Below are 13,425 nucleotides of genomic sequence, written 5' to 3' on the forward strand. Positions count from 1 at the left end.
ATTAACACCTTCTTTAACCTTTCAAAAGCTGGTCTTTTTTTGGCCATTTTTGGGGTCTTTGAAGGGTCAAAATGTCATGCGGTGCGACTGTCCAAACTCAATTACTGTTGCAAAAATGTCTTTAAAATTACATTAAATCTGTTCAAATATATTTTATTTTATGTTTGGCATGAATTTCAAAGTCTTTTCTTCATCCTGTGCGAATTTTCAAAGCATTTTTAGTTATAATTCCATTATAACATTTAAACAAACTTTGTCCGAAAATGTCATTTTACAAAATATCATGTGGTGCGACCAACAAAAAATTCAGATTTTTGGACTTAAATTTTGAAATCCAGTCAAAAACAGGAGGTTGAATCATCCAACAGTCTGACACTGGACTGGATACAGCAAACAGGTTTGTTTATTTTTCTTAAATTTCAGAAAAATGTCACTTTTAGCAGTAGGTATGTAGTTGCCATATTTGGGTGTCATTTGGTGCGACCACCAAAAAACTACTAATATTTAAATATACCTACTATTTTCTGTTTTGATTATAAATGTTATATTTGCCTTGTGTTTGAAGCTAGGTTGTTTTTTTAAGGAAGCAAATTATTTGCCTTTTGATAATGACCGAACATGAAAATATCATGTGGTGCGACCGAATATCATGTGGTGCGACCGAATATCGTGTGGTGCGACCGAATATCGTGTGGTGCGACCGAATATCGTGTGGTGCGACCGAATATCGTGTGGTGCGACCGAATATCATGTGGTGCGACCGTTGTAATGATACATTTATGTGTTTGAAAAGGAGTTTCTGTGCTTTTATTTTCGATTTCAAGACTCAAATGCAAAAGCAATACTTTGTATTATTTCCAGAATAGGTTTTTGTACAGTTTTATTATTGTTTTGCATTGTATTGTATGATAAAAATATAATGGAATATTTAACATTACGGGAATAATTATAGCATATATTTTGTCATTTATTGTTTTTATTTATTTTACTAGATCCCACTGTCATCAAACTGAGCTATGATGAAGTACCATATGTGACCCAGGTACTTCAAGATGTGAGAGAAGAAGTCCAAGTCGGCACCATGCGACAGTCTGATGACAAGAAGTTGGTCACATGGTCACCAGAACCTGAACCAGCAAAACCTCATGGAGTTCCAAGTTGAACCGCCAAGACTGGGCAAAGTTCACAAATGCCTGGTTCTAAAAATTGCTTGAAAATAAGCATTTTCCTTTGTTCACTTGGGCATTAAAGTACCCAGGAGTAGAGGTGGGCTGATCCATCGGCCACCGATGGTCCCACCGGTCCGATTGATCTGGCAACATGGTGTCATTTATACCTAAAGCGAAAAATTAACAGTCAATCCACGTGATCAGTTTTGGCGATTGGCAGTGATCGGCCCTCACTGATCAGAATCAGCAGGAAAAAACTTAATCGGAGCGTCTCTACCCAGCATGATGGTTTTTAAGTTAATTACATTTTTCCATCTTGAAACCATTACTTATTATATGGTTCTGTTTAAAAAAGTAAAAACTGAATTATTATATTTTCATTAATGCACTTACATTTGGGAGATTGAAAATGTCTTTCCAGTTTTTTTAAATTATGAAATTAAAGCAGACTCCTGTACATTCTGATTTTATGAGGGATATGTTGGAAATGTTTACTGCAAAGTTGATTACTGCATTCATTTTTAGGGAAATTAAATTGGTGTGTTCTATATGTGTTGTTATTTTTGTAATGTACTGTAACTGAATGCAATTCCGTTTTCATGTATTAAAAGGATTTTAACCTGTTTCCTGGCCTACATTTATTGTATAAATCATTTGGTGCGACCATAAATCATTTGGCGCGACCGATTAAAAATGTACATTTATTGAATTCAAAATAGAATATCTAGTGTCTGGAGCATAGATATCAACCACTAATACAGTGTCCTTAAGTGACTGGTATTTATTTATTATTTTGACACATTTTGATAAAATGGTGAAGAAAAATAGCGGTCAAATCAATTATAAATGGAATTTCACAGGTTTTTTTGGGGAAAAACTGTCATAATTGCCAGAAAAATAAAAAGAAATTTAAAAAATGTGTTTCTAAACACCTTAAATAAATGGAAACTTATAAAACAAATGTTTAGTACATCATGGAAAATACCTTATTTTTAGGTAAAACACGGTCGCACCAAATGACATTTTTTAGGACCACAGCCACATCATATTGATAAAAAACCCTTGAAAAGGTCTAATTTGAATGTGAAATTATGATTTCTGTATGTACAACATTTCAAATATTCTAGTAATTGCAATGGATATAAATATTTTTGACATTTTTAATTTAGCTTGGTGGAAATCCTTATACGTCAATGACCCTATACCTTTACAGGGCCTGGTTCTTCATATATCTGATGAAGAAAAAAAAGGCAATTCCTGCAAATCCAACAGGAAAAAACTAACTGGAGAAATAGATATTAAACAACAAGTTGGGCATAAGAAACATAATTTTACAGATACGACAAATACCGTAGCAGCATTGATATGGCAAAAGAAAATTCAAAGAATTTTCATGTCATGATATAAAATGTGGCATTGGTTTGACACAGGTCGTTTTAGAAGTATGCGGTAAATCAGATAAGTAATAGTACAGTAAATAAATAAATAAAATCATCTCAAGAGGCACTGTATATACATCTTGATATGAAAACTGGCTTTTGTAATTTATCTTAACATGATAATAAAAATTTTTAAATTAGCTGAAAGGTGATGACAAAAAAAATCAAAAATGGAAGAAATCTGTAATGGAGAAAAAAAACAGATTGATTGCATTATTATGAAAGGGACAAAATTAGAGCTGAGTATAAATATTCTTCACTGGGATGGATGGAAACCAACCTTGTTGCTAGATTGTCCCAGAATTAGATCTAAAGAAAATTAAGATAGATTTTCCACTCTGATATGTGTTAAAGCCTTTATATAAGATTAAATAAATATAAGCCAGGCTAACAGCTAAGGTGTGTTACTGGCTGCAATGCTCCACTGGTAACAAACCTGTGAGTTAGTGAGCTCTGGCTCTGGATAGCGTATCCTGCAGGAAGTGTAATTTGGGTAGATCCCCTCTGATGCAAGTCACCTCAGCACATATGGTTTCCACCATTGCATCTATTTCACAAGCTGGCCGTGTGAAGTCACTTCCAAGTCAAATAAGCAAAGCCCCCCACCTCCCGCCCCTCATCCCCCTCCCAAAGCCCGCCCCAATCTCTCCACAGCACATGCACTCAGTCATCAGCAAATATCAAGAAAGGGGAAAGCTATCCAGAAAAAGAGTTCCCGACTGAAACCGTTTCTGTAGCACAGGCCGTGTTTTCCTTACCCTAACAAATTTACACAGTTGTTAGTGATGGCCTGCGATTCCTCCTAAGGCTCAGACCACCAATAATAAACAGTGTGGCAGCTGACACCGCAAGACACCTGCACGGCTCCCTGACACTGCAGGATTGTTCCCAGGGCCTGAGGGAGCTGGTGTGGGCAGAGGTGGGCTGAGGAACAAGAGGAAGGAGTCCACAGGGGCGGGCAGACGGGTCCGAGTCAGAGCGCAGACATGGGGGATGGGCAGAGCACAAACGCTCAGGGCTGAAACCATCTTCATTTGTTTACTGCCAGCTTTCAGCACTTTAGTACACGAACATCAACCAGCTTACTGGAAGAAAATCATGCCTTTTTTTTATTTTATGTTTCTTTAGTCTGTGGGATTCTGGCTGGGAATCGGTGATTAAAATACACATTTCTTCGGCTTGCTGAATAATCTTTTGTGCCTCTAATCAAGTTGTTTTGGTGCCCAAATGTAAACAAGAGAGCGAAATGGAAAGTGAAGATAGAAGCCAGTTGTGAAGTCATTTGGTGAATGAAGCCCGTGGAGTTTGGGGCTGATGTGTTTCTATATGTAACCTTTGGCTGAAAGGTTTAGATCAAACATTTTCACATTATTTCTGCTTCATTCGACAAACAAAAGTTAATGCAGCTAATAAAGAAAGTCAGGATGTAACATTTTTTAACTTCTTGTCATAACTGAAACAAATAATTGTATTAGCGACAATAATTATGAACAATGGAGGATTCCCTCAGTGAATTTACTCTTTAACTCTGATGTTTTTTCAGATTCAGCAAAATTCAACTCATTGGGATAACTGACAACTGAACAGCGTGTGAGATATAAACACCTTTAATAAAACACCTTATAGAGCTGGAGTCAAATGATTAGTGTTTTGTGAAAGATTGAAAAAGTCAAGAAAACAGAAAAGAACCGTCTGCTTCTAAAGGACAGAGACATTTTATCAACCCTTTCAAAGGAGTTGATAAAGAAAACTAACATTAGGGCCTTAAAATGGCCTTTTGAAATGTTATAAACTGTCCTGGAAATCAAGTCTGTGTCAGTTAACCAGCTGGTTCAAATGAACAAAGAAAAAGTGATCAGGGTTGCTGCTGTGAAGACAGTTTAAAAATGACAAATGTAACCATTCAGCAGCATACATGTTAGCTTCTTTCCAGGCTTTTTGAAATGCCATCAATCAGAGCTACTAATAAATGCAGGTCATATTCTCTATCTGCATTAAATAGAAAGGTCATTAACCAATGCTGGACAAATGTTGGGCTTAAAAAAGTGGCATCAAGATGGATTTTTTAAGGTATTGGTGACACTAGTGACCTGTATTCAGTAGAAGATGGACAGGAAGAAGAGCAGAGAGAGAAATGAGAGACAAGTAGCAAAGCTTTTTATAATTTACTGTAGGTATTTACTGCTTTAAAATGTAAACTAAGACAAACTGAGGTAATTTCCCAATTCTGGGACTAATAAATCACATCTTTTCTAATCTTAATAAAGGTAAAACTGCCGTCCTTGAAGTATTTTAGATTTAGCTCTGATGCTGAGAATTGATCCAAATGCCAGAATTAGGCTTTATCAATGCATTCCTTATTATTGAATTTCAGATCAGATTCATGCACTTTACATTTCACAACAAAAATAAATAATCAAGTTAATGAATCATCAGATTAAAAAAGACACATGATTCTGTTGGGTTTGTGCATTAAGAGCAGTTTAGCTGCAGAACGATCTCGCTCTCTGAGCCCCAACGTCCCTCCAACACGTTGAATCGGCTGCACTCAGCATGTTGAGAGGACGAGCGCGTCGGCTGAAAAAACGTCAACAGGACTGAGAAAACAAAGGCGACAGACATCCACAGACGTTACCGACAGCTGAGTGTTTCTGCGGCAGAGTTCATTACCCCGTCCTGTGGCTTTGTTTAGGTTTCTGTGTGTGTGTACAGTCACACACACACACATGCCACAGGATGTCAGGTGGTCCAGCCATCATTGTCTTCCCACCTGTAGGACATTGTCAAAAGCACAAAGACGGGCGCAGTACGTGTCAGCCCCCCGTCAGCTTCTGTTTGAGTCAGATTTGTAAATCCATCTCTTTCAGCCACGAGGCTTTGAAGGATTGGAGTAATTCACATCTGAGCAGAAAGAGGCGGAGGGTTAGTGTCGGCTGGGTTCAGTTTAACAGTTTGTTTCTGAACGAACAAACAGACTTTTTGAGTCTTCATAAGAGAGCAGCGGCCGCAGGGCGTTGAAATGCTTTGGTTGTGTTGAATTGTAGATTAAAGGATTCTCCCAGTTATCTGCTTGTTGGTTTATGTAACCTTCTACCTAAGGTCAGCGGTGAAGTTTGTAAAGGACACACATGAGGAGGATTTCAAAGAGTAAAACAATGAGCAAGTATCTGTACCTGGAGCTGAGCAGCACTCAGCGTCTCGACTATTAACCAGACTGATGTTTGCCATAAAGCGCGGCCTCTCCCTCACTGCCCTGTGAGGTCACAGCACCTGTTCTTGATAATTGTTGACAGGTGATGTAAAGCCTCTGCTTGTTTTCCATGGCGTAAAGTGGAGGTCCACCGGCTTCCTTCAGCAAGGAGCCTGGAAACTCATGGTGCTTGTTTAGCAGCAAATAGGAGTGTGATATGTTTATTCTAAGCTCTCCATATTTGAAAGAAATGAACTGAGTTCTATATGTAGACTGAAAAAAAACCTATTAATATGTTTAACCATAGGTGCATTTATTTCCATTGACTATATTTCTGCGCAAACTGGAATTGCAAAAGTAAATTTGCTTCATGGAAACATGAAAGATGCGTTTTTCCCTGTGAGCTCTGCAGCCCCCGCCCTGCAGACAGGGCCCACGTCCTGACAGGCGCACAAATGGGATACCGTACTCTGAGGTATCCTGCAAGGACGTGTTACTGTAAGCAGAACAGTTTGACTTACTCATGCTCAGAGCAAACAAGACATGTCAAATACAAAAGGAGTCAGAAAAGAAAGAAAAACATCTTTTCTTTGTGGGAACAGGCAGACAAAACAGCCTCTTCACACCTGAGTCCGTCCTTTGTTGGGGGTTCTTCCCGTCCGTTGTCATCAGGTGTTATCTGTACCATCAAGTCAACATAAAAAGATCGATTCATGTTCTGCTTTTACCCAGGCTGGTTTTGAACTATTTGGCTCCAGATCTCTTTGTCTGAACCCAGTGATAAAGTCATTTCTCATCTTTTTTCTTCCTCTGGTTGTTTAAACGCAACTTTAAAGAGGCTCTCACCGATAAGCAGCTGGAAAACGTGTCTTTATAGTGAGGATGTGCTTACATTGAAGAATCCAGACCCGTTTCCCCTGCTGCACTCATTGTCTCTCCGTCTGATTTGTGTGTTTGGTCTGTTACCAGCACTATCTGCAAAGCTCAAGCACAATCTTGGGTCATATTTATCTTTTATATTTCATAAAATAAAAGATCGACTGCAAAACGCATGAAAGACAGGATGTGTGTTCAGCCCTAAGCTCATTTAACTTCATTTCACTTTATTTAGACATTTTCAAATTACAACAAATGTGATTTTTTATAAGAAACAGGTGAAATACATTAATTATAGAGTTAGAATTTCTTCAGATTCAGTTCAACATCAACCCATGCCATGGGAATAAGTTAATATTTTTTGATACGTGGAAAATGAGCTGCTTCAAAAACCTCCCGATTGCTAAGTCACAATCAAAGGGCACTGCGCCGTTGCCTAGCAACCCGAGTGGAGCTCCAGAAATCTTGGTCAGCTGGTTTTACCGGCATATGCGCTGTACAATGGCTGCTGGAAAAGACAAGTGCTTTGCTGTTGATTTACCATCCAGAAACCATTTGCCGTATTCTTGTTGGTTGCGCAGGAGGGTCTACTGACGCTTTTCAAAGGTGTATAGTTGCATAATTGTGCATCTGTTTGCAACCGTTTTCACATGCGAGTGTTAGCGTTGAGTTGGGATTTTGAACAGATCTGGTCTGGTTAGGCAGAACTAGCCAGACCAAAATCTCATCACCCAACAATGATTTTGTACAGAATGAACATGTTTTGTGGAAGCCACAGACTTTTAAGTTCAGTTCAGATCTGTTCAATTTAGCTGTGCCTTACAGCAGGTTTAAAAGCATGTTTCTTTCAAACATGCTTTTATTTTTCATTGAAAATGCAGCTTTTTTGTTTGCTATTATTTAAAAAACACAAAATTGGAATAGCGATTTGCCTTCCACCTAAAAACAATGCATGCTCTTCAAAGTTCAGGTAACTAAATCTACCTAGAGGCCTGCGGTGTATGAAAGCTGTTAGGGATTAAATGAGCTAACCACTTTGTTCAGGCTAAATTTGAATATAATAAGCTAAAAAAAATGTCCCATCTTCAACACAATTCAAATAAGACCAGACAACTTGAGACGCCCGTGAATAAAAAAGGTCTGTTGATGTCCGGTGTTTGCACGAGAACTTTAATATCCAAACTTCATGGCGTTTAAAGAGCCTTTCCTGCTCTGACTGTGGGAGTGTTGGAACGGAAATCACACTCCAGTTACTGTAAGTTAAAAGATTCGGGCCCCGAGGAGTCCCACGCTCTTATCTGAGCAGGATACTCTGCAGACGGCCCACCTCTCTAAGGCTTCTCCAGGACGACATCAGTTTGACTCATTTTTATCCTCAACATGTGTCAAAATTTAACAAGACCCTTTGTATTTTAAGATTGGTCTATTCCTGCCAGATGCCTTTCATCTGTCCAAAAAAACCCGACATTTGTCCTTACTGGTCTTTCCCCAGAAAAAAGGTTTAATGGTCATGATGATTTACACAGAGGCTCTCCTTTCTTTTTTCTCTCCTCTTTTACAGTCGGTCATTTTCATAAGGGATTATAATACTCTTGGACAGGAGGTATCTGGATATATAGACTACGCCCACAGGCTCAAGACACAAGATTTTGAACCATATTTCTGTGGAAAGAAAAGGCTCATGCCAGGACCCTCAGATTTATGGTAAGTCTTATTTTATTGTAATATCTCCTTTTTAAGTTTGGTCGAATGTCGAGTCGGGTCAGGGTGCGCAGGATGTACAGCAGGAGGTTTTTTTTGTTGTTTTTTTTTCCGTTTCCTGTTAATTAGAAGTAACAGAAAAAAATCACTAATCAGAATTCCTTTATTGTCATTGTGGCAGGAATTTAACCAAATATAAAAGAAACGTAGGTGATCTGAACATACTAATAAAAACAATAAAATCATTAAAGGATCTCCGATCTGCTGTGTCTGTGCGTCGCCATGGGAGACGTTGTTAATTAATTGAAGAAATTAAATTTTTTCTAATCACATATCCAGATATTTTTAAACATTATTTTCACCCTGAACTCTTTTCCACATTTTGTCGTGTTACAACCACAAATTCTAATGCATTTTATTTCAATCTTATGCTTCAGACCAACACAAATTTAGATCTTTGACTAGGCCATTTTAACTCAATATGCTACGATTTAAATTTTGCCATCGTAGCTTTAGCTTTATTTTTATTTTCTTGTCCTACTGGAAGGGAAACGTCTGCTCCAGGCTCGAGTGCTATGCAGTTTTTTAGTTTGCATCCCCACAGCATGATGCTGCTGCCACCATGTCCCACCATGGGGAAGCTTCGTTACTTTCTGCAGAACATATTTTTGGCCAAAGAGTTGAATTTTGGTCTCTTATCGCAGCACCTTCTTCCTTGTGTCTGGATTTTATTTAGGGACATCAGAGGGGCTGAATACACATGCATGCCACACCTTTCAGATTTTTACTTGGCTGTATTGTATCATTTTGATTTGTCTTTGTCTGTTACCTTGTGTTGATCTATCACATGGAGTTTGAGTGGAATACATTGAGGTTCAGGAAAAGGGTCAAAGGTCATTCCAGACTCATCTTTCCTGTCAAAGATTTGACAAAATGACAGCTGATTTAAATAAAAACATTTTCTGCGGCTGACGTTTTACTAAAGCATTTTATTATTCTGCTTCTTCAGTGAGAAAAGATGATAACTGCACTTTCTACAACCGGTTGAGGAGAAGACTGTTTGTGTTAGCTAGCGCTGGATGAGGTTTCAGCAGCACGAGGCTCCATCAGCTGCTGCTAATTAACTCCACTCCTGTATCTGTATATCTGTGAAACTCTGAGCACAGGGTTGCACGGCATTCAGAGCCAGTTGCACAGTTTCAGCACAATCCGCAGATGAACTTCTGAACTCACAGGTGTAAGCTAAAATCCTCTCCGTATCCCTCGCTCAGACGTTTTTATATCTTTATAATTCCCGTTCTATCATCGGCCCTGTGTACACAGACGGCTGTCAGCAAATCACCGCAGCCGAAACCATTCCCACATTCCTCACACTCGTGCACAGTAACATGTTACCAACATGTCAGATATGTGTGAGAAATCCCAAAAGGACAAACACAAGTGGCCAAAGGTGGGAATGACTGTTAATAGATGATTTAGTTAGGAGTTCAGCCAAATGGCAGACAACCCGTCTAACCCCGCTGACGGACGGGTAGAACAGCCTAAAAGGTTCAAATGAAGGCACATTTAGAATTTAACCTTCAGAGAAGCTCTATTACAAAAAGTATCTCAATTACACATAAGTTCTTTGCTCAATACTAAACAGAAGAAACAGAAAATTGAGAAACTACTTGCACACCAGCAGCTAAGGGCTGTTTAGAGAACTTCTCTTAATGGAAGCATGGCAGTTTGGAAAAAAACCCTTTGGTGCAGGATGAGCAATGGAAACACTTCTTCACATCACACAAGTCACATGATCAACAAGCAGATGTTGCTACTGGCGCAAACCATGACAATCGCCATTATAATTTTTACTGAGTTATCACAAGAACAAACTTATTCTCGTGTGATTTTAGTCGCGTTTCTTATTTCATGAAAACATCGAAACTGCAAAAATGTGTTTGTTGGACATCAGCAAAATATTGACGAAGTTTTGCACACATTTGTAATGGAAACACGTCGACTGCCAACAACTGCAGCTGATCTCATTCAGGCCAGTTGATGCTTATTGAGATCATGTTTATGTTTACGCAGCTAGCAGATGCTTTTAGCAACTTCCAAATTAATTAAGACAAAACAATGCAGCTCATGTCCCGTTGATCAAACCAGAACAGCTCTATCTGACCTCATCTCTTGGAACAAGAAGCGTGGTTTCTCTCTGGGTACTCCAGCTTCCTCCCTGTGTGAGTGTGTGCACCTAGGGTGTTTTGTCCTGTGATGGATGGTTGATGGCTCCTTTTCAAAATTTAGAACAACATAACTGAAAGTACGCAAACACAACATGGTGAAAGGGTGAAATTAGCGGCACCGATCTGAAGCCTGACTTGATTAACAGCTTTCAGAACTGCAGACGTCACGTCGTCCCAACTTCACTGTCTATGCTAGAAATCCCACCAGTGCAGCTGTTTCTAAGGTTTCTTACACATATATAACATTCAAATGCCAACAGTGTCACCACCTACTGGTAGATACTAGATATTTCAGTATTTGTCCAAATTTTAACAGTTACAGATGAACATATTTAATACTACATCCATATATATTCAAAATCAAATAGTGAAAGTCAGTATTATAATGGATACAGTTGTGGATCAGCGCATTTTGTACGAGGGCATCAGAAATCAGCCGTTCAGTATTTTGGCTGCAGAAACGTTTCTGTTCTGTAAATATTAACAGAAAGTTTCTGTTTACTGTTGATTAAAAACAGCAATTTATTCTCTTATTTCATCACCACTTTCAGATTCTCAGCTCATTTAGTCTGAAAGCTGCCAGAGGTGATGTCATTTTGCAGCAGCTTCTAGACAGAACCAGTCCAAAACCCTCCAGCTGAAAGCTAATCACTCAGAACTAATTTCATTGCAACATCAATTACTTTCAACAGCCTAATGACCAACTAAACAGAAAACATTAATGAAAGAAACAAAGTATTTCAGATGAAAGAAGATGTGCAAGTAAAAAGAAAAGTCCTGTTTTGCTGGGGTTGATTGTTTTGTTTTGTTATCTGTGGAGACGGACACCAACTCCCCGTCCAGGTTTACAAGGATGGAAACAGTTTTCCATTCTGTGAGTCAACCTTTCTTCAGAAACACTTACTGTGTTGAGACAAGTTGACTGAATGGATTAATGTGTCTGTCTCCCTTTGGGTAAAGGTTCTTGGGTGTTTTTGGCTCCATTTAAAGTTAAAACCAAAATATGGGATATCTTGTCCCTAAAGCGAATTCTGGATCTTCTCCAGGGATTCCTGAAGAAGTCAAGGCCTGAAGAAACAAAATTCAAAGAAAAATACCAACTGACATCTTAATAAAATCTTAGACAATGTTACCATTCCATGCGTGCAGATTGCTCCGTCCTGGGTGCACAAAGGAGCGTTATCGCAGGTCCTTCCTCACAGCAGCAGCAAGATTTTATAACAGTCACTTATATGTTTGCATCCCTGCTGTTTTCCATAGCTTGTCCATTTTTTTTTTCATTGATTTTTATGCAGATATTCATTCACAGTCTGCACATATTTTAACTGATCTCATAAACATAAACATGATCTCAGTTCTTTGAATCTGAGCGAATTATTTTTAATAACTATGGCATTTTCTTCTTCTGTTGTAAATTTAGCCTCACAGTCTCTTATATTTACATGAACATACATGCTCCTGGTACACCTGAATTTCCCTACTGAGGGAGAATAAAGGACATTTCTGCTGTATTCAGGGCTGCAGCTCAGTACTCTGAGGTTTACTCTCTCACCTCCAGGGTTTTCAATGTTCTCAAATATGAATATATGAGTTGGACACCCTGGATTTAGTCAGTCGTTTATTTTGTAATATTAGGAGTCTTCATTAAGACGCTGCATTGTGGATAAAGTTTTACACCCGACTGAAAGATAAAAACTAGTGTGATGGACTGTTTTATTTATCAGTTTCTCACCTTGTGTTCATCCCAAACACCCATCTTGTGGCCCTGAACTCTTCCTCCTCCCCAACAACCCGTAGGCGTGAGTCACTGGACGAGTATGCCTGGAGGTGCAACCGACTCCCTAATGACGCTTTTATGAGGCTTCCCCCCTCATCAGGTCTCCCTTCCCTCCCATTGGGGTGACACATGCCTTCACACGCCGCCTCAGTCTCCAGCTTGATCAGATTTACACATCTCTCTCTCCGTCTTTATTTTTTAACTTCTCGTAGCTCATGTGTCATTCTCCGCTATCTGCTCTTCCTCCTCCGCCCGTCTCAGCCTCCCCCCGTGACTTTTTTGGTCTCTGTCGGGAACAATAACACACAGTGTGGTTGCCGCTAAGAGGGAGCAGATGCTGGAGCTGCTGCCCACTCGGTGCACTAAACCTCCCACCGCAGGACTCTGAATCCCGTCCCTCCAACTCCTCCTCCTCCTCCACAGCCACAGTGACACCAGCGCCAGCTCCTGCCTACACATCCCACCTCCATCAAAAAAGGGTGGATAGGTTCACGTCTCAATTCTACTTCCACTTTTGACATTAAAATTTATATCTAATATCTTAAAAATCTTTCTTTTTTTTGCCTCAACTCCATAATATATGGACTGTTAGTTCCAGTTCTGGATCTATGATACGCAGCTGAAACCAGATTTTAACATTGATGGAAAAAACATGATTTTTCCTCAATGTTTGATATTAAATCAGACTAAACTTTTTCAGCTTTGAGTCATTTAGGATTAACAGTTTTTTCTATTTTCTGAATGACATAATAATATGAGGGCTGCGCAGTGGCGCAGTTGGTAGAGCTGTTGCCTTGCAGCAAGAAGGTTCTGGGTTCGATTCCCAGCCTGGGGTCTTTCTGCATGGAGTTTGCATGTTCTCCCTGTGCATGCGTGGGTTTTCTCCGGGTACTCCGGTTTCCTCCCACAGTCCAAAAACATGACTGTCAGGTTAATTGGCCTCTCCAAATTGCCCCTAGGTGTGAGTGTGTGTGTGCATGGTTGTGTGTCCTGTGTGTCTCTGTGTTGCCCTGCGACAGACTGGCGACCTGTCCAGGGTGACCCC

The 13,425-nt window shown here is 39.5% G+C and overlaps 1 protein-coding gene across 1 annotated transcript in view; it reads left to right on the forward strand.

Annotated features, from left to right (window-relative positions):
- Positions 1-13,425, forward strand: part of cfap299 (cilia and flagella associated protein 299) — a 78,338-nt gene that overhangs the window by 52,606 nt on the left and 12,307 nt on the right. Inside the window, exon 4 of the mRNA XM_081610910.1 lies at positions 8,236-8,378. Coding sequence (XP_081467036.1) covers positions 8,236-8,378 — 143 coding nt within the window. The remainder of the gene's footprint in view (positions 1-8,235; positions 8,379-13,425) is intronic.

Source organism: Poecilia reticulata, chromosome 9 (assembly GCF_904066995.2).
Source record: "Poecilia reticulata chromosome 9, P_reticulata-male-v2, whole genome shotgun sequence".
In the NCBI taxonomy this organism is placed as follows: Eukaryota; Metazoa; Chordata; class Actinopteri; order Cyprinodontiformes; family Poeciliidae; genus Poecilia; species Poecilia reticulata.